This window comes from Lontra canadensis, unplaced genomic scaffold (assembly GCF_010015895.1).
Source record: "Lontra canadensis isolate GAN:19392208 unplaced genomic scaffold, GSC_riverotter_1.0 scaffold35, whole genome shotgun sequence".
In the NCBI taxonomy this organism is placed as follows: Eukaryota; Metazoa; Chordata; class Mammalia; order Carnivora; family Mustelidae; genus Lontra; species Lontra canadensis.
In genome coordinates, this window is record NW_022631029.1 from 2,545,657 (window position 1) to 2,566,789 (window position 21,133).

General features: G+C 52.1%; 3 protein-coding genes across 5 annotated transcripts in view; 1 reads left to right on the plus strand and 2 right to left on the minus strand.

Moving 5' to 3' along the window:
• Positions 1 to 1,206: 1,206 nt before the first annotated feature.
• TMEM221 (transmembrane protein 221) lies at positions 1,207 to 8,383 on the minus strand. Of its 3 annotated transcripts, XM_032867613.1 has the most exons (4): positions 7,286 to 7,843; positions 5,048 to 5,133; positions 2,396 to 2,626; positions 1,207 to 1,758 (listed from the first exon to the last, which is right to left on the minus strand). In XM_032867613.1, exons 1-4 carry the CDS (start codon positions 7,603 to 7,605, stop codon positions 1,697 to 1,699), a joined length of 699 nt encoding a protein of 232 aa, XP_032723504.1. In that variant the 5' UTR covers positions 7,606 to 7,843; the 3' UTR covers positions 1,207 to 1,696. The 3 variants fall into 3 exon arrangements, with proteins under 3 accessions (XP_032723504.1, XP_032723503.1, XP_032723502.1); XM_032867612.1 differs by lacking the exon at positions 7,286 to 7,843 and adding an exon at positions 8,101 to 8,383 and having other exon boundaries at positions 1,207 to 2,626; XM_032867611.1 differs by having other exon boundaries at positions 1,207 to 2,626.
• Positions 8,384 to 9,539: 1,156 nt separating this feature from the next.
• NXNL1 (nucleoredoxin like 1) lies at positions 9,540 to 12,327 on the minus strand. The gene is made up of 2 exons (XM_032868488.1): positions 12,002 to 12,327; positions 9,540 to 9,873 (listed from the first exon to the last, which is right to left on the minus strand). The coding sequence occupies exons 1-2, from the start codon at positions 12,325 to 12,327 to the stop codon at positions 9,540 to 9,542; spliced, it is 660 nt and encodes a 219-aa protein (XP_032724379.1).
• A 6,530-nt stretch (positions 12,328 to 18,857) lies between these two features.
• SLC27A1 (solute carrier family 27 member 1) overlaps positions 18,858 to 21,133 on the plus strand; it is a 30,408-nt gene continuing 28,132 nt past the window's right edge. Inside the window, 2 exon segments of the mRNA XM_032867614.1 lie at positions 18,858 to 19,254; positions 20,692 to 20,859. Of these exon segments, the coding sequence (XP_032723505.1) occupies positions 20,693 to 20,859 (167 nt within the window). The 5' untranslated portion in view covers positions 18,858 to 19,254; position 20,692.

Sequence of the window (21,133 nt, forward strand, 5' to 3'; positions counted from 1 at the left end):
ATGTTTGTAGAAGAATTTGTTTGAAGACCTGTTTTCAATTCTTCTAGGTCTCCAGGTTTGCACCTGCACCCTAGGCCTCGCCCTGGAGATGAGGCTGAGGGGTCCAGCTTTTGGTTCCCCTGCCCAGTCCAGGAGATGAGGTGCTGCTCGCTGGCAGACAGCCATGGTCCTTCCTCCTCATTCTCCTCTCCCACACCTGAGTCCCAGGGGACTGCCCCATTCCAGAGGAGTCTCAGAAACGACAATTCCCAGTGTTTCTCAGGCACCTGCTGTGTCCTGGAACCCTCTGTGATGGGGTAATGAGGTTCCAGCCATGGCCACCATGTGGCCTTATTTCCTCGGTCTCAGTTTCCCCATCTGTAAGTGGGGCTGTCCCAAAGATAAACCGAGGCCAGGAAAGTGCCTGGCACGTGTCTGCAGAACCAGGCATGTTATAATGATGTAACACTTATTTACTTATTTATTTCTAAAAGTAAGTTCTACACCCAACATGGGGCTTGAACTCATGGCCCTGAGGTCAAGAGTCAGACGCTCTACCTACTGAGCCAGCCAGGTCCCCTGACATTTATTCTTATTTGATTTTTTCCATTGATATTTATTGTGGTCCCCAAGAACCCATGCTTACTGGGTGCTCCCACGTGTCAGGCGCCATGTGGGACGTTCATGTGTGTTCTGTCCTCACTCCATTCCACCAGCAAGGAGGTCTATGCATCTTACGAGCCGCTCTGGGAGGAGGCAGCTGGAGTTGGAGTTGGTGGGCCACTCAGGTCTGGGTGTATCAGATCAGTAGGATCCCTGCCAGGGTCAGGCTTGAGGGACCAGCCCCTCCCCCCCACCCCACTGAGTGCTGTCACCTGTCTGTCTGTAGGAAAGGGTCCTAGGGGGGCTTGAAATCACATTGTGGCTGAGCCGTCTCCTCTCTCCCTGGGACTCAGAGAGCCTGTGTGGCTCAGGAAGGGATGCACTAGGAGAATTCTGGGGACATCTGTCCATTTGGGGTGAGAGTGGAGGTCAGGCATCCCCACCCCCAGTGAAATTTATGTGCATGAAGATTTGTGGGACATGGCTCCCCAACTAGGGTCTACAGGAATAGACCCTTGCCCCCCACTTCTGCCTCCCCACCCCACTCCTGTCATCCCACCCATTACCCCAGGCCTGGGCTTGACCACACAACATGTTTGGATGTGACTCGAGTGACAAAGGAGATAGCGAGGGTCAGAGTTTATTTGAGGGCTGCATGAGATGGGATTGGGGCCAGGGCCTCTGGAGATCCCTGGGGCTCTGAGTCATCCACTCTAAGCCTTGGCAGTTTTGTGAGCCCCAGAAAGTGGCCATCAACCCACCTTCTCCTGCCACCAGGGCACCCGACTGATGATGACACAGGTTAACATGCACTGAGGATCTACTGTGCACAGGCACCTGGACTGGCTTACACCAAGTCTCACAGGAGCCCTAGGAGGGGGAACTGCTTCTGGCCACATTTTATAAACAAGGAAACTGAGACACAGAGCAGCGAAGACCACAGCCAGAAGGCTGGGTTCAGCCGTCCATGTGCACCTGGGGCCCTAGGGTGCTCTGAGCACAGCACACACAGATTTCAAATGCTCACAGCCTGGAAGAAGTCGCAGAGTCTGAGACTTGCACTGTCAGCAGCATGGGGGTTACAGAAACCCGGTTCGAATCCTGACTCTGATGCTCAGTACTGGCCATGGGACTCCTGGTGAGTCACTGCCCTTCTTTGGACCTCGGTGTCCTCATCTGTAAAACGGATGGAGACATTTAGAGAACCACTGTTTAAGCCCGACCCTCCCCTCCTGCATCTAACATCTGGACAGCTACATTTTCCAGCCTCCTCTGCCCAGAGATGTGGCCATGTGACTCTGTTCTCGCCAGTGAGGTATAAGCAGGAGGGTCCTAAGGCCTCCCAGGAAGATTTCCAGGTGCTGAGTGCCCCCTGGTCTCTGCCTTTCCCTCTGAGAGAGGAGGTGAAGGCTGGAGCCCTGGCAGCCATTTTGTGACATGAAGCCACCTTGAAGACACAAGGCATGGATGCTGAGAAATCAAGTCATACTGCTACTGTGGCTGAGCCTGGACCTATCTTTACAGAGTCCTCTTCCTGCTGCCTGACACCAGGTCTCTATCCCTGGCCCCTGGGTTCACACCAGTGTAGAGTCCTTCCCTGAGCCCCGTGACCGGTGGCCCAGCATGCTACGCATCTCGTGGGTGACCCCTTCCCAGTGGCCCCTGCCAGCCGACAGTGTCTGGTGCAAGCGGGATAAAGGCAGGCTGCTCTCCCGGCCTCCCCCCATGGCTGCAGGTGCTGTAGCAGTGACTGTGGGTCTGAGGGGGTCCCCAGGTTCTGGGCAGGATGAGTAGGGGGTTTGGTGGTGGGTACCCTGCTGGGGCTGAGCCCTGGGGCTGGCCTTGGAGACTTCAGCAGGGCGGACAGGGTCGTCTTCAAAGTGTGGTGGGGACAGTTCATGGAGGCCACGGCGGGTGGCCCGGGCAGCTCGGAGCAGAGTGTGGGTCAGCGCCGCCACCAGGACCAGAGCACCCACTCCAAGGATGGAGGCGGCTGCTGCACCTGTCTCGATCTCAAAGAGCAGCAGGGCATAGATGGACAGTGCTGGGGAAAGAAATGGCTCTCATTTACTTAGTCAACAAACATTTGCTCCCCAAGCTCTGGGAGAGCTCCCCCAAACAGAGGGCAGTCACAGAAACTTGTACATGATAGGCACATAGCTTAACTACCTAATCCTCTTACACCATCATCACATGCATTTTACTGTAAAATGGTGAATTTTATGTTCTTTGTACTTGACCACAACTAAAAAAAACACAGATCTCAGGCTTCCTGAATCCCGTGATTTAACTTTGAGTGAATCACATCCCCTCTCTGGCCTGTTTGCTGGTCTCAACGAGATGGTTGGTGACCTGACCTTGAGGACCAATCTGCTCTAGCTTGTTGACTTGTCCAGCACCCAGCTGGCACCATTCTTTTTGATGAGGACTGTCCTGTGGACTGTAGGATATTTAGCAGCTTCTACCCACTTGATGCAGTAGCATTTTCCCCCTTCCCTGTCATGACAACCAAAAATGTCTCCAGATATTGGCAAATGTCCCCTGGATCAGCAGAATCTGTTCCCATTGAAAACCACCAGCTCAGTCCCTACCTTCATCCAGATCGTTAATGTAGGAGCACTGAGCCACCTCTCTGACATCTTTGATGGGTATGGTGCTAGGCTAGGCCAATCAAAGCATTGCTTCCCCTGGTTGTACTGATTGGTGCAGGGCTATCACATGACCCAAGCCCAGCCAATCAAATCAAGCCCTGGGGCTTTTGACTGGGCTGTGGGTAGAGAGGAATTTTCTTACTGCAGCAGCGGGGGAATTGGTCCAGGAGAAGCCCAAAGTGGCCTGGAAGCCTTCTTGGCACTTTGCTGGCTGTCTTTATGCTTTGTCCGGCTCTGTACTGTTTGCTTTTAAGATGCCACACTGCATCATGTTCGACAGATTAAAGTGAGGCCAAGGACTTCTTTTGCTCTAAACATTTTTGAAAAGGTTTTTTAAATTATTCTTTTGGCTCTGGCTAGCAACGAATGGATGATTGGATGATTGGCTGGATGTGCTCGGGCATTCTTGCTGAGTGAGGTAATCTAACCTCAAAAGGAATCTAAATGGGAGCTCAACAAATTCTTAATTTAACACTTAATGAGGCTGACACAGTTACCTTTTTTCCCTCTTTGTGAGTTTTTTTGTGTATTAGAATGAGGATATCTTATTCTCCAAGTCTCCAACAATTTTTTTTTTTTTTTTTTTTTTTTTTTTTTTTTTTTTTTGCCAGCCTGGGAAAAGGCTCAAGGTTGTAGGCATTGTGTTGAAAGCACTTATAGATAAAGGCATCTTTCCCAGGGGATAGCAGGTGAAGAGGTGAAACAAGAGGCATTTCTGATTACCTTGTGGAGCACTTAGATCCAGCTGCACCTGAGGCCAACCAGCCCCGATCTTTACAGATACATGCGTCACCCCCTCCACTCTCCTTTTAAAAAAACTCACAGCTGGAGCATTTTATTAAGTCTAACAGCAAAAGTTATGCAGAGTTCCCTGCACTTTATATATCCATATATACCCTTATAGTCCCATAATGAACCCTAGGCTCACATCTCACAAATAAATAATTTAAATATATCTCCTAAACTTCTATTTCTCTGTTGTAGGAATGAAAAAAAAAAAAAAAACAGTAATAGCAAACCCCTTGTTTTTCATTCAGCTGAATATTTTTTTCTTCTAGTAAAACAGGTTGTTTATAGGACTGCCAGTGGTCTGTGTATGTTTCAGCCCTGAGTCTGCAGCACCATCAATGCATTTTCTAAGATTAGAACGATATATAAGATGTTAGGATGCTTGATGCTTTGATTACTTTACTGGCAAGTGTGGGTGAGAGGATGTTGATCTAAGAAAAGTTATCACAAGTCAGGGAAGGAAAGACAATGGGCTGTGTCCTTCTGGCACCCACACTTTTAGTTTTTGTTCTGTTTCATGTTTTGGGATTTACAACTGCATTTCCGGTTTATAAAGCACTTTTTTTTAAACCTAAGCCATTCTTGAGCTGGAGGTTCTGATATTTGTAACCAACAGCTTTTTACTAAGACCAACCCATGAAACACTATCTCCAAAAAAACACCAAGGACATGAAAATTTTTGTTCAAACCAAATGTAGGAAACTGAAGAGTCAAAAATGTTCTGAAGACCACTATGACTTATGGAACCCCTACTGGGGTCAGATGTCATTCACAGTCTTTCTCAGGGATTAACCCGGAATCCCCTTAGTAATTCTAGAAGGCAGGGAACTATGTATCCCCACTGTACTGATGAGGAAACCTGGACACAGAGGGAATCTGCCCAAGGTCCCAGAGCAAGAAAGTGTCAGAGCCAAGAGTTGAACATAGGCAGACTGGCACTGGAGCTGACTTCAGTTATGGGGCCACGACCCTTGGCCACCCCAGCCCAGGGCTCTACACCCAACATTCTATCCCCCAGCACGCACCTGCTAAGTAGACAGAGACCCCACAGCAGAAAAGGCCAAGGGCCATGTGTCTGAGGAGGCGGCAGTCATAGAGAAACCAGTCAGACCTGAGGGGGCAGCAGGAAGAGAATGGGCTCAGGTGGAGCTGGTGGGGGAAGGCCAGGGAGGCCCGAGATCTATGTAAGGACCCGTCCATCCACCCATCCACCCATCCATCCATCCATCCACCCACCCATCCATCCATCTCTCTACCTACCCATTCATCCATCCTTCCAGGTACCACTACCATCTACCATCTACACATCCCCATCGATTATTCAACCGTACGGCCATCCATCCATTCAATCAGGCCCTATTAATCCATCCAACCACTTACTGAAACAGCCACCATCTGTCCACCCACCCATTTGCCATTCACCACCCAACTACCCGTCCTTCCATCCACCCTTCCATCCTTCACCCACCCATCCATCCACCATCCATCTCCCCCTCACTATCCATTGATCCAACCAACTATCCATCTGTCCATTCATCCATTCCTCATTCACCGCTCATCCATCCGCCATCCTTTCCCCCTCTTCTATGGCCCATCCGTATACATTAGTCCATTCAAAATGCAACACTCATGAGGCAGCTGTTATGCACAGACACTAGCTGTGCACCTGACTTCCATTATTTTACAGACCATAAGCTCATTTGGGAAGTAAAGAAACCAGGCCTAACTTGTTATCAGACATGGTGGAAACAGAGATTCCCAAGAGCTGAGACTGATGGAGGTCTTCGTTTTGAGCCTGGCACCATGCTAAGTGCTTCTGTTGTGTGCACTCTCCCTTCCTCCCTCCTGGAGGTTTAAGAAACAGAGGCTCTGAGAGCTTCCATTATCGCTCATCTCCCAGTGGTACAGCAGAAGTGGCCTCCTCCCCAGTCTCTCCACCACCTGATCTCATGCCCCCTTTTCCCACAGTGGCCGGAGGGGTTATTCCAAACTGAAGTCAGATCATGCCCCTCCTTTCTCACAACTCTCTCAGGCAGAGTAACCCCCAAAGGGTTCACCACAGCACAAGAAGAGCTACATGGTCCAGTTCCTGATTTCTCTGCCCTTATCTCCCTTATGTCTCCCTCCAGCCACATCAATCACCTTGATCTTCCCCTAAAACCCCAAGCTCATTCCTGCCCCAGGTCCTTTGCACATGGTGTTCCTCCTGTCTGGATCACAGTCCTCCAGATCTTCTGCCTCTTTCCCTTCTTCAAGTCTCTGCTCAAGCCTACGCAGATGGTCCCATTTCAACCCCCATTCCGCCCTCTTTCTTGGCATCACCCCATTTTCCTCCTTTCCCAGCATTCATCCTCACTTAATGTTATTTGTCTTATCTCTATTGTCTACCCCATGAGGACAGGTCTGGGTCCACCTGATTCCTGCTGTGTCCTCTACTCCTGGTGCTGGGCTCAGCCCCCTGAAGACACCCATGATTGGGGTCTGTTGACTGACACATGAGTGTATTTCAGCCCCCCTTGAGCTATGGAATGGATAGCGCACACTTTAGGTGAGATCTACCCCAGTGGTGAAAGTTCCCATCCATTCAAATCCATGGAATCGGGGGACCCTGATTCTGGCTCCCCTCCCCCAGCATCCTGGAGGGGAACACTGGGAAGGTTCTTCGCTACATTCCCTGTCCCCTGACACCTGCCTCCCCCAGTGCCCATGTTCCTGAGCTCTGCTGCCTGAGGAAGGATCCCCACCCAGGACTAGAGCACAGGCTCTGGCTCTACCAGAAGGAAGTTCAAATCTCCTCCACCCTCTTCCAAACCCGGCATCCTAAAGAGATCAGCCTCCCCTGTTGTAAGGGAGGCAGGAACACCAGCCTAGAAGGGGTCACGGGCCTTCACGGGCCTTCACTTGGCTAGTCCACAGAATGCGAAAAGCACATAGAGCTTAGGGTTCCCTCAATGATAAGCGCTGTCAACACCGGGGCCACCCGGCCCTGGGTCCCCAATGACCGCAGTTTCCACCTCTGTAAAATGGTGGGGGTGGGGGGAGTGCAGCAGTCGATGCACTCCCGAAGGAGGGGGGGATGGAGGGAGGGAGAGATGATAGAGGGGGTGGGGGATGGAGAGAGGGGAGGAAGAGAGGACGGGATGGAAGCAAGGAAGAGGGGAGAGGGGACGCTCTCCCCCAACCTGAGGTCCCGACAGGGGCAGCGGCTCGCCTGGGCTTGCCCAGCCCCCATCCGGGCCTCGGGGCGGAGGGGCCTGTCCTACCTGCCGGGGCCGGGCCCCCGCGCCAGCTCGGCGCCCAGGTGGCCGCAGAGCGCCGCGAGCAGAAGGCAGGTGAGGCCCAACACCAGGGCGAGCGCGGCGAGCGCGGCGGCCAGCGGCAGCAGTGCCCCGGCCGCGTCCTCGGGCAGCCCGGGGCCGGCGCCCAGCTCCGGGCCGAGCCCGTCGGCGCGCAGTCCCCGAAGCTCGGCGCGGCCCGCCTGCAGCTGGAACAGCAGCTGCGCTCCCAGCGCCGCCAGCACCGCCGCGGGGATGCCCAGCAAGGTCATCGCGGCCAGCACCCGGCCGCCGTACGACCGGGCCATGACTGGGGGTCTGTGAGCCGGGGTGGGGGTGGGGGGCGGTCGAGGAATAAAAGAGATTTTAGCGGGACAGGGGAGTTGGGCGGGCGTCCAAAGGTCCCCAGGAGTTCCGAAGGGGGCGGGACCGCAAGGGGTATCTGAAAGTTGAGGGGCCGTAGAGGGATTGGTGTGCAGATCGCCGTGGGGATGAGGAAGTTCTGCGAAAACTTGGGTCAAAGTCTTTCTCCTCCCTCCAGGGACCCTGCGGGCGCCCCCTCCTGGTCTCCAGGTCCTGGCCGGGCAGGGCCGGCGCGGGGCGGGGCAAAGAAGGGACAGAGGCGGCCCCAAGACAGGAATGGGCTCGGTGGCTGGATCCCGGGAGCCCTACAAGCCCCTAAACTCATTAAAGGGACCGCCACACCGCCCACTGCCCGAAGCACCTGTTTTATTGCAAAAAAAAAAAAAAAAGAAACTTGAACGAATTTTTAAATAATTCACTTTGATACTCGGTCTCTTTACCTGCGGACCTTGCAGTAGGCTGCGATTTCCCCTCCGTTCGACCTTCTTTTAAGGCTTTGCCGAAATGTCGCCTCCTGGGTGAGGCCCTTTGGCGGCCCCGGCTTGAGCAGGCACCCCTGTCTTTCGCTGTTCGACTTTGTTCTTCCCATGGCCCGTATTTTTGGTTATTATCTATTTATTTTTAATTTTAAACATTGAGGTGAGATTTACATGACGTAAAAGAAACCATTCCGAAGTGAACAGTCCAGTGGTATTTAGTATATACACAGTGTTGTGCAAACAGCATCTTGTCTGGTTCTGGAACATTTTCATCATCCCCAAAGGAGACCCCATCCCCTTCCCCTAAGCCCTGGCAACCGCTGATCTGCTTTCTGTCTCTGGATTTGCCTGTTCTGGACATTTTATATAAATGCAGCCAAAACATACATGACTTCCGGTGTCCCGTTTCTTTCACTGACGTTCATCTACATTGTACTGTGGATTAGTTCTCCGTTCCTTTTAGAGGCTGAAGAGTATCCCACTGATGGATGGACCACATTGTGTTTATGCATTTGTCTGTTGAGGGGCATTTGGGTTTTTTCCCACCTTTAGTTGTTGTGAATAATGTTGCTGTGAACACGCATACGGTTATTTGTTTGAGTCCCTGTTTCTTTTGGGTTTATACCTGGAGTGGAATTGCTGGTAATTACGGTGATTCTGTATTTATCTTATGGAGGAACCTCAGACTGCTTTCCACAGCAACCTGCACCCTTTTACCTTCCCACCAGCAATGCCCGAGGGCTCCACTCTCTTCATTTCCCTGCTAACACTCATTACGCCCTGGGTTTTGATTATAGCCATCCCACTGGGCGTGAAGTGGGAATCTCACCGTGCCTTTTTTTTTTTTTTTAAGATTTTATTTATTTATTTGACAGAGATCACAAGTAGGCAGAGAGGCAGGCGGTGGGTGTGTGTGGGGGGGCGGGAAGCAGGCTCCCTACTGAGCAGAGAGCCCGATGGGGGACCGTGGGATCATGCCCTGAGCCCAAGTCAGAGGCTTAATCCACTGTGCCACCCAGGAGCCCCTCACCGTGCTTTTGATTTGCATTTCCCTAAGGGCTAAGGAGGCTGAGCATCTTTTCGTGGGTTCGTTGGTCGTTTGTGCATCTTCTTTGGAGAAATGCCTCTTCAGGTCCTTTGCTTAGTTTTGAATGGGTTGCCTGTCTCCTTGCCACGCCCCGCCCCCCCCACCCCGCCTCTCACCCCGCGGCACTTTACATCTCTTGAAGCCCCGCGGGTGAGTTTGAGGGCCCCCTGCTGGGGGGTGGCGCGGCTCCCGGACGCCCGGACGCCGCGACGTCTGCCTCGAGTGTCCCCTTCTGTGACCCCTTAGAGTCTGGGGCGGTAACTCCTCTGGAGGTCGCAGCCCCGAATCCCCACGCGCGAGCTCCCCGCGGGGGTCAGAAAAGCTCCCCGGCGCCGCCGCCCTCCGCTCCGCCCTCCGGCTCCGGTGGGCTCCGGCTCCTGGGGCCGTGGTTGCCCCGGGCGGTCCGGTCCACGCGGTACTTGCAGCGGCGCAGCGGTTCCGTGAGGCTCCGCGGCGCGGGGTCGTCCAGGTCTTCGGGCTGCAGGAAGCTGCGGTCCAGCAGCTCCGCCGCCTCCTGCCAGTTGGCGAAGCAGGCCGGGCCCAGGCGCCGGATCTCGTCGGTGGCATCGCGGGTGAGGACGTCGCCGCCGGGCTTGAGCACCACGACAGCCGGCAGGCGCTCCACGGAGAAGCGGCGCCCGAGGTCCCTGCGGGGCGGGCGCGTCAGTCCGGTTGGAAGCCGGTCCCCAATTCCGAGCTAGGGAGCCACACACCCTCCTCCCAGGACTCACAGAGCGCCTTCTGTGTGCACGGTGTGCGCTGGGGGCGCCCGGGGACCTGGCCTGGCCGCAGTGGCCTCTGCGCTGTGTCTCCAATACTTCAGACAAGCTACCACCTCATATATTTCAGGTCATGTCATGTCATATTATAATTATATATGTTATAACATCACAACATGCACTATGCGGGACATACTTATGCTAAAAACGTATACTGGGGCGCCTGGGTTGTTCAGTTGGTTAAGCGTCTGCCTTGGGCTCAGGTCATGATTCCATGGTCCTGGGATGCAGCCCAGCGCCCAGCGTTGGGCTCCCTGCTCAGCGACGCCTGCTTCTCCCTTTCCCACCCCCCCTGCTTGTGTTCCCTTTCTCTGTCAAATAAATAAATAAAATCTTTAAAAAATATAAAAAGTAAAAACATACACTAAAAAATGACTCATTGTTGATGCGAAATTTGTTTTTAACTGGTCATCCTGTATTTTATCTGGGAACTGCGTGTGTGTGTTCCTGTGTGTATAGGGTGGCGAGAAGCGGGGGTAGGGAATCGCTCACTCTCTGTCCAGACACCTAAGCCACCTTGAGTAGGCTTTGTCCAGAGGACCTTGTGTCACACGAGGTCAGCAGGTCCGAGTTTGGCTCTGACACCCTCACAGCTGACATTTTTGCCCTGGGAAGGAAAATGTTGCCACTTTGCAGGAAAGATCCCCCTCAGCGGCAGAGAGGGCAGAAGGAGGGAGCAAGTGTCCTAACTCTGATAATGTTGGGTGGAGAATGAAGGTCTCTAGAAACTTCAAACTTGGGGAGCAAAATTAATGAAGTCAGTCAAGTGTCAGAAGCCTGTGACTCGCTTTCAAATGGTTCCTTGCAAACTTCCCGTGTGTGTAGATAAAGCAAACATGGCCAGGTGCCAATGAGTGCTGTGGATTTCACTGCATGCTTCTTCCAACTTGAGATATCTTGGAAATTTTTCATCACGAAAAGTTGAAGTTTAAAAAGAAGGAAAACCAGGGCGCCTGGCTGGCTCAGTCGGAGGAGAGTGTGACTCTTGATTTCAGGGTTGTGAGTTCGAGCCCCATGCTGGGTGTAGAGATTACTTAAAAATAAAATGTTAAAAAAATTTTTTAAACTAAAAAAAAAAAAAAAAGGGATGCCTTCCTGCAGAAAAGGGGAGGGTTCTAAGACAGCCATGAGCTGTAGCATTGTTCATTGGGCAACTGGGTACACCACCTCTTTCTCAGCTCCGATGCCCTCCTGCCTGGCTCCAGCTACTCTGAGGATCATATCCACTCCCATTAAGATGGAGACCGTGGTGCTGCTCTGCATGGTGCTTGCAGACCTCTCCCATCACTTTTTTTTTTTTTTTAAGATTTTATTTATTTATTTGTCAGAGAGAGAGAGAGAGAGAGAGAGCACAAGCAGGGAGAGCGAGAAGCAGACTCCCGGCTTAGCACAGAGCCCAACGTGGGACTTGATCCTAGGACCCTGGCATCGTGACCCCAGCCAAAGGCAGACATTTAACCTGCTGAGCCACGCAGGCATCCCTCCCATCTGTGATTGCTTACAGTTCCCTGAACTGCTGCTCTTTCTCTGATGGCCTCCCAGCCTTTATCTGTGCTGTGCCCTCTGCCTGGAAACCCTTCCCTCTCCTCACTCTTTCCTATCCTCCCTGGCCTTGGGGGTCTCTCTTTAAAAACACTTCTTCAGGGAACCATTCCCTGACCCCAAACCTCAGCAAGGTCTCCCCATTATATTTCCACACGGCATCCTCCCTTTGTTCTCTGGACCATTACTGCAGTTTCTTATTATATATGTATTTGAGTCTTTGTGTCACATCTGTCTTCCCAACTAGGTTGTAAGCTCCTTGGGAGCTAAGTAGAAATGGGCATACGTAGCCCCTTGGGTGGTCCCCTCCCCACCCCATCTGGGGACAAACTGGCACACAGGACGTGCTCATTAATTCCAGCTGGAACAGAGGGAACAATAAACAAAAACTTCACTTTCAGCAGAAATATCTCCTCCTCCAGGAAGCCCTCCCTGACCTCTTCTCCCACCTCACCTCCTCAGGTCATCCTCGAAGGGCAGGAAGAGCCACTTCTTTGGCATGTCCCTGAGGAACAGATCCTGCTGCTCCTCTGTGGGGTCCTGGGACACGTACACCAGAGCCAGCTGGGCTGCCCGCAGCACATAGAACTCATCTGTGAGCTTTACGAAGAAGTCCCTGAGGATAGGTGCGAAGGCTTGACACTGTGGGCAGGACCCGGAGCCGAAGAAGAGAAGCACCAGCCGGTTCTCCAGCCTGAGACTGAGCTCAGCCTCCGTGTCCAGCTCATCCTGGTCACTGTTGTTGCGAATCAGGACGCGGCCGGAGAACAGGGAGGCCATGGCAGCCTTGGCTGGGCGCTGGGGACACGGCGGAGGGACTTTGTGTGGCCCTGGTCTGCTGGCTGGCAGCTGGCCCAGGATTAGGTATCTTTAGGAGGCCAGTTTAGGACCTCACTAATCTGCTTAAACCGTGACCTGATTCTGTGCTGCCTTTGAGGGTAGGGGCAGGCTGCCCATGGGCTCCTTCCCGGAAGACAGCTAGAAATCCATTAAGAAAAAGTACAGGATTGCAAAGGAAAACAGTAATCCTGACATATGGGTGTGAAAATACCTTATTAAGTTGTGATGTAAAATATACGAGATTCTTCATTAATTCAATGTGTTAAGTAATTGTGGTTCACCAGGGCTCTACAAATGATTGTGATTTCTACTGTGATAAATGGTATTTTGAGGTGTCTGCCTGCAATGGCCAGGATGTGATGTGAAATTATCTTTGCTTTCCATGGGAGTCAAAGTCACAGGGCTGGCTGATACCTGCTTTGACAGGACATGAAAAACATCCCACTTTCCAGTTAAGTGTAAAAGTTAATGGGAAACTTGTTAAAGTGGACGCAGGAGGCCAGGAGGGGGAGCTCTCACCATACCAGCTGTCAGTTACAGGAAGACCGGTCAGTTTCAGAACTTCACTAGAAGAATCCAGAGGAAAAAATGATCAATTGCAGCTCCCAACATGAAAAGAGGGACATTGCATCTCCTACAATAAGTCAACCACCCCTGCAACTCAGCCAATTAGCCATCATCACCCTGAACTGCTTTTCTCCATTGGACTTTCCTTCAAAACAACCCCTCCCAACTTCCTCCCATCTTCTCCATAAAATAACCTTCATCTTCTTTATTGATAGAAGCTACGGTTTTTGCTGTAGTTTGCACAATTCTCTACTATTTCCAAATAAACCTATTTTTGCTAGCTGACTTTATTTTTAAGGTCAATAGAAGTTAATGAAAATAAATGTGTGGGTTTTTTCCCCTACACCCCCCTGAATTCAGTGGGGACAGCCCACCTTAAGATCGCTTCGTGTGTAAGGTTGAAAATCATGGCCACAAGCATTTGCAGTCCCCTCTCATCAAGAATTTGAAATTAGTTCCCCTTTCCTTGAATCTGGGCCCGCTTCATGACTTGCTTTGACCAAGAGAATGTGGTGGGAGGTCTGAGTTTGGAGGATGTCTTATCCTCGCTTGTCATTTTCATTCTCTTAAAAGGCTGCCTCCAAAAGCCCTGTGTGAGGAACCTGACCTAGCCCACGGTTGACAAAGCTTTTCTATAAAGGGTGAGATAGTAAATACTTTTGGATTTGTGGGCCATAGGGTCTCTTGCAATTTCGAATTCTGCCACTGTCTTGCAAAAGTAGCTCTGGACGATATGCATATGAATTGATGTGTCTGGGCTCCAATAAAACTCTATTTACAGACACTGAAGTTTGAATTTCATAAAATTTTTGCACATCATGAAATATTACTCTTGATTTCCTTCAACCATTCCTAAATGTAAAAACTATTCTCAGCGTCTGGCAAGCCAGATCTGGCCAGTGAGTTGCATTTGCAGACCTCTGTTCTAGCCTATTGGATAAGAGGCCACACGGAGGTGTTGACCTTAAAATTAGAACAGTCAGTTATTTTACCAACAAAAATGGGCTTGTTCAGGAATAGCAGAGAATTGCAATTCAAGGCAAGCAAACTATGGTAAAAACCATAGGCTTGTCCAACAAACAAAAAAGGATTTTATGGAGAAAGAGGAAGTTGGGAAGGGTTGTTTTGAAGGGAAGTCCGCTGGGGGGAACCAGGAGTTTGAACTGATTATGGTTTCTCATTTGCTGATGCTTGGATAGTCAATGTCTTATAGGAGATGCAATGTCCACCTTTTCCCGTTGGGTCCATTAAATGATAATTTCTTCCTGTTGATATTTCTGTTTAGGGTCTGTAATTGACATTTCTTCCTGTAATTGAAATTCGGTGGTACCGACAGGAGAGCTCCCCCTTCTGACCTTCAGCTGCATTTCAGGAAAGTTTCCCTTCATTAATTTTCACCAAGGCGAGCTAGATGCTCACAGGAGAGCCAGCACCAATTGCTACACACCAGATCTTCCAGTCCAGCCCCTGGCAGATTGTAGCAGATTGCCTGAGCCAGCCAAGTCCAGCAGGGGGACTGCCCAGGCAACCTATGGCGTCCCCAAAACAGTTGATCCCTGTTGTATACCCACTCCAGTTTGGGGTGATTTGTTATGATTTGTTACACAGCAATAGCTAACTAGTACACCAGGTCTAGAGGATTTTTTCCAGGCCTAGGAAAACATGAGAGACTCTGAAAGAAACTTAACGTTGGCTTTAAACAATAAGAAAGAATGGGGCTCCCGGATGGCTCAGTAGGTTAGGCATTTGACTCTTGATTTCAATTCAGGTTTTGATCTCAGGTTGGTGAGATTGAGCCCCATTTTGGAGTCTCTCTCTTTTTCTCTTCCTCTGTCCCTCCTGCTCATGCATGCATGCTCTCTTTCTCTCCAAAAAGTAAGTAAAAAATAAAAATAAATAAAATAAAAAGGAAATCACAAAGTCCACATTCTCCAGATTTAATTCATGTTGTCAAGATTTTGTGAATGGGCTCGTTCCTAATGTGTCCTTGTTACATTCTGCTTAGAAATGATTTCTGGGTCAGATTTTCCTCAGCCTACCAGAACCCCAGGAAGTTCTGCCATGTTTGAATGCAAGATGCACTGGGAGCAGAGTGATCTCAGTAATGGGGGACTCTCCTCTAATCTTTATGGGGTGCCAGGCTCCTGTTCTCTGAACAGTCCTACCAGGTTTGTGCGATTTGATTCCATCGTACAGGTGCAGCATAGAGAAACCGATTTTCAAAGCCAAGTCACCCAGTGAATGATGCGTGGCGGGGACGGGGCAGGGGGAAATCACCCAGTGAGTGATGTGTGTGTGTGTGTGTGTGTGTGTGTGTGTGGTGTGCTGCGGAGCCAAGTCCAACTTGATTGGGGCTTTTGTTTCTCCAAGCATTTCCAAACTGCCACATCCTTGACATTTGGGGCTAGATCATTGTTTGTGGTGCAGGCTGTCCTGTGTATTGTAGGATGCTTAGCAACACCCCAGCCTTGATCCGCAAGATGCCAGCAGCAACCCTTCTTCCCGTTGTGACAATTAAATATGACTCCAGACGTGGCCCAGTGCCCCCAGGGGGCAGTTGAGAGCTACTACTCTAACCCTTTGTTCTGTTGTAGTGGGTTAAGTGGTGGCCCCCAAAGAGATATGCCAAGTCCTAAAACCAGAACCTGTGACTATGACCTTACTTGGAAACAGGGTCTTTGCAGATGTAATTAAGAATCTCAAGATGGGATCATCCTGGATTATCTAGGTAGGTCTTCAATCCAATGACAAGTGTCCTTATAAGAGACGAAAGACGGGGCGTCTGGGTGGCTCAGTCGTTAAGCATCTGCCTTTGGCTCAGGTCATGATCCCGGGGTCCTGGGATCGAGCCCCACATCGGGCTCCCTGCTTGGTGGAGAGCCTGGTTGTCCCTCTCCCTCTCCCACTGCTTGTGTTCCTCTCTTGCTGTGTCTGTCTCTGTCAAATAAGTAAAATCTCAAAAAAAAAAAAAAAAAAAAAAAAGAGAGAGAGACCAAAGAGGAGACACACAGAGGCAGAAGGCCATGTGGACATGGAAGCAGAGACCGGAGTAATGTGGCCGTAGCCAAGGAACGCGTGGATCCTCCCCTAGAATTACAGAGGGACTATGGCTGTTCACACTTGAATTTCAGACTTCTGGCCTCCAGAATTGAGAGAATAAATTTCTGTTGTTTTAAGCCAGCTGGTTTGTGGTACTTCTTTAGGGCAGCAGAGAAACTCACCCTTGCTTGTGGCAGGCACATGACTTGGGCAGAGACACTGTTCACTCCCACGGGGCTCATGCTCTCTTTACAGTGAAACCCCCAAGCTGTGATCATCCACTATTTTACTTTTAATGTATGCTTCATTTTTCTCCTTCCGGAAAGTCCTAAGAACTCCCTTTGCTGTGGCCTGCAGCCCCTTGTGGTTGCCCTGGAGAGGGAGATGCATGACTGCGTGTGCCCCTATACCTAGCATGTGCCTGGCCCATTCGTTCTGCAGATGCGAAGTCACTTGTCAACCGTGGCGCAGTGGTGATCAAGAAATGTTTGTTGCACAGTGCTCTAGGAGATGAGCAGGACCACCCAGAAGGCAACCAAAGTACAGAGGGGAGAGGGGACCTGCCCAAGACCACCACCTGGAGGGTAGAACTTGAATCTTCCCCCCAACAGGTGCTCAGGCCTCAGTTTTCACACCTGTGAAATGGGGATAAGACAGTGCTTCATCCAGAAAACCGGGGGACAGTTGCACTTCAGAATTGGGGATTTTTTTTGGTGTCTTATGAAAGTAATCGAGTGTAAAAGTTGCTGTATATTGTGTGATGCCCCTGGAGATCTAGGAACAACCTTTAAGCAAAGGCATAAATAATGGATAAATGGATATAAAGGGGTAATTGACCACTGAAATGGACTGGGTCAGCTCAGGGGGAGGTGGTTCTTCTGCACCGGAAACTGGGTTCTCCTCCTGGTGTGAGTCTGGCTAGAAGACAACCAAGCCAAAGAGTGGGAAAAGGAAGGTTTTTATTTGCAACAAGTAGGGAGACTGCGGAGGATATTTCCCAAAGCAGTGCTCTCTCCCTCCTCCCTACAACAAAATTGGGGAAGTTTTAAGCTAAGGATTCATGCATATTTATGAAGGGGCTTGGCAAAGGAAAGATCAGTAGAGAACTGGGGCAAAAGTCATCAGTGTTTGAGAGCTCAAAGGGGTTTAAATTCTGCAATGACTCAGGACTGTGTGTTGGGTCAACCTTTACTTCTAAAACAGCGCTGGGAGTTTGACCCCTGATTTATTGTCTGAAATGGTAAGGCTCACCCCTGGCCTGGTAGTGGATGTTAGTTTTCAAGTTCTTTTGTTTCTTCTTCTCCTTCTCCTTCCTCTTCTTCCTCTTCTACCACTACTACTACTACTACTACTACTACTACTACTACTTCTTCTTCTTCTTCTTCTTCTTCTTCTTCTTTTTAAGGTTTTATTTATTTATTTGGCAGAGAGAGAGGAGAGAGGGAACACAAGCAGGGGGAGTGGGAGAGGGAGAAGCAGGTTTCCCAACGAACTGGGAGCCCAATGAGGGGCTTGATTCCAGGACCCTGGGATCATGAACCTGAGCTGCAGGCAGATGCTTAGCAACTGAGCCACCCAGGCACCCACATTCTTTTGTTTCTTTAAAATCATTAACTATTGAGGTCTATTTTTCTGCAATTTGAACATATCCCAGGAAGTTCTGCAATTGGACTTGACAATGTGCTTGGGCAATGAGGGCCTTTCAGGTGTAGATCACAAAGTGGCTGGGAACCTAAAATGACTTCTCTTACGTTAAGAAAGCTATGGTTCATCTTTCTTTTTTGGGAACCCCTCACCCTACCTGCCTACACCTACACCTGGAGTTCTGGTACCACCTGAATAAAAAGTTGGGTTTCCAGAGCCTTTTGGAATTGGGGATTTCAGACTGAGGACCCATAACAGTATCTTGAAGAGCTGTGGGCAGAATTGGAGAATGATGGTCAAGGGCACAATTTATTTATTTATTTTACATTTTAAAAACATTTCTTTTCAGTGTTCCAAAATTCATTGTTTATGCACCACACCCAGCGCTCCATGCAATACATGCCCTCCTTAATACCCACCACCAGGCTCACCCAACCTCCCAACGCCTTCCCCTCTAAAACCTTCAGTTTGTTTCTCAGAGTTCATGGGCACTATTTAGTGAGGTCTCAGTAAACTTGGTAGGATGGAGAAGGGGGGGGAGGGAAGAAAGGGGGGAAGGGGGAGGAGGGGGAAGGGGAAGGAGGAGGAAGGGAGAAGAGGAAGAAACAGAGAGGGGGAGGGAAGCCAGGAGGGCAGGGGGGGGGGGAGGGGGGGGGGGGGGGAAGGGGAAGGAGGAGGAAGGGAGAAGAGGAAGAAACAGAGAGGAGGAGGGAAGCCAGGAGGGCAGGGGTGGGGTAAGAAGAGGGGTGGAGAGGAGGAGGGATAAAGCATAAGAGAAGGGGAAGGAAGTAGGTGGGGGAGGAGCAAAGAAAGGGGAAAGTGGGGGGAAAGGGGGAGGGGAGGAAGAAAGCTGAAGGCGGGGAGGAGAAGAGAAGGAGGAGGGGGAGGAAGTGGGGAAGAATGGAGGAATGGGGTGGGGGGGGAGGAGAAGTTTAGGGAGGAAGGGGGGGGGAGGTGGGGAGAGGTGGAGGGAGGTGGGAGAGCAAGCCTCCAGCCCACATTTGTGAATGAGTGAATTTCAGCTCTAGCTCGTGTGACAGCTCTGGTCCTCGGTTTCTTTACCTGTAAAATGGGGTGAGCACAACAGGGCTACCTGACAGGATAAGAGCGCAGCTGTGCTTACTGGTCATTGCTGACTTTGCTGATCCCTAGCCAAGAAAGTAGCCATCCAGTGGCTGGCTCTGGGCCTGTCCTCCAGATCTGCCCCCTTGCCCCCCATTCCACCAACCCTAGGCAACTACAGGGACCAATGGTAGCATGTGGGAGGGGTGGGAGCCTGCCCAGCCCTGTCCTCCAAATGGTGCTGGAAGCAGGCCCTGGCGGCCTCCCAAGGAGAGCGCTGAGAAGGTCGGCCAAAGCAAGGCAGAAAACAAGCTGGGGTGGGGTGGGCAGGGGGGCAAAGGAGGGGGAGCTTGGAGGGAGGGATCCAAGGCAGTGGCCTGCATGGGCACAGCACAGGCAGAGCCGGGCCCAGGAGTCTGCAGAAATAGTGGTTCCAGAGGGCCCCCACTCTCAGGCTAGGTTTGGAGTCCTCTGTCTTGGCCTCATCGTCCTTGCCTCAGCTTCTGGGAACCCACGAGGAAGCGGCTAAGACTGAGGGTCTGTGCACTGCTCCAGGTCAGCCAGGGTCCAGGGTGGTGGGCAGCCAGGCCAGCGCTGGCCCGTGCCTGATCAGGAGGGCTTTTGGGTCTCTGGGTGGGCATTTAGGACTTCGGTTGTGGCGGGTGGGAACCTGGCGTGTAGCTTTTGCCGTCCCTGGGCTCCTGGGCTGTTACACTGAGATTTAACTGACAAGATTTTGCGTTATGGATTGGGGATTAGTTGAGTCCTTGAAATGTATAATTAAGACTGAGGTGGGGGTTTGGATTTAGAACCTCCTGAGGCTCTCCGGATCCCTGGAATGTGTAAGACCCAAGAGGCGTCGCAGCCTAGACTTAGAACAAACGGGGCGAGAATCCAGTACTCATAGGCCCTGGGTGTGAACCGAGACTTTCTGCTCCCCGGGGCTAGGAATCCGTTCTCCATCTAGTGCTCAGCCCTGAGCCACGCCCCTAGGGTGCGGGAGCACGTGTTTTCTAAACGCCGCTCGGGGGCGGAGGCAGGGAGCAGTTTGGCTGTCTCCAAGACAGCCGCCGCCCTTTCTGGGCCGTTCTAGGCCCCGGTCTCGTTGGCCGTCGTCTCTCTGGCCTGGGGCCCCTCTCTATGGTCGTGGCCTCCCGAAAGGGGAGGGCTTTGGCTAAGCGGCTGCGGAGCTCGGAGCAGGACAGGTCTGAAGATAGCCTTGGGGCGGGCCTGGGCTGGCAGATGGGGAGGGGCCTAGGGCTCTAGGTGGGCCAGAGGGAGGTCCAGAGGGTGACGATTGGGCCAAAGCCCGAGGGCGGGGCCAGTGGCCAGGGATGGAACCTGGGCCTGGGTTAGGGGCGGCCGGGGGTGGGGTGGGGGGGTAGCCTAATTGGGAGTGGGCGGGGCGTGGGTTGTGGGCGGGACCAGAGGCCAATCTGGTGGCGGGGCCCAATGAGTGGCGGAGTAGAGATAGAAGCTGGTCTTGGAGGAAAGCCCCGGACCTGTGGGAACTGGGGTGGATCCTGTAACCGAGGACGGCGCTAGATCACGGCAATGGAGGAAGGCTGATCAAGTGTCTGGGAAGGGCCTGTGTCTGTGGTAGGGACGAGGTGGAACCCATGTTTGGGGCCAAGTCGTGAGGCTGGAGCTTGGGTTCAGAGCTCAGCCGCTAGGTCAAGACGTGGGGCAGGTCTTGACAGTGACTGGAGGAGTCTAAGAGCTCCGTCTGAGGGCGTGGCCTGTGCTAAGAATTGGTAAAGGAGCTTGAGCCGGGCTAAGAAGAGGAGGGAGGCCTGTGCCCAGCATGGGACGGGGCGGAGCCCTGATCCGGGGGCGGAGTCTGTCGGGACCCGGCCAATTCCAGGCATGAGGGCGGGGCTCGAAGGGGGTGGCCTCGGCTTCCCAAGTAGGCGGAGCCGGGGCTGGGGGCGGAGCTCATTCTGGGGGCGGGGCCCCAGCCTTCCGCGGCCTGAGAGCTCTCCGCCTCCCCAGGATGCAAGCTCCCGGTGCAGGCTCGGCCTCCGTGGTCTCGCTCGTGCTGCTGTGGCTGTTGGGGCTGCCGTGGACCTGGAGCGCAGCGGCGGCGCTCGGCGTGTACGTGGGCGGTGGCGGCTGGCGTTTCCTTCGCATCGTCTGCAAGACCGCAAGGCGGGACCTCTTGTGAGTGCAGTCGGGGCCTGGCCCCGGACCAGCTGCGCGTCTTGGGGTGTGATCAGAGCGGAGGTGTTGCAGGGACGGAGTCGGGGGCTCTGAGGGCTTGGGGAAAGGGGTTTTGGAGACTGGGGGCGAGGCTTAGGTGAGGGCGGGGTTAGGGGCGGGGCCGGGACCTGAAAGAATGACGGATTGGGGGTCTCTGAGGGGAACTGGAGGGGACAGCTAGAGGGTCTCTGGAGGGAGAGAGTAAGTTTCAAGATTCTAGAGGCTGTTTGGGAGA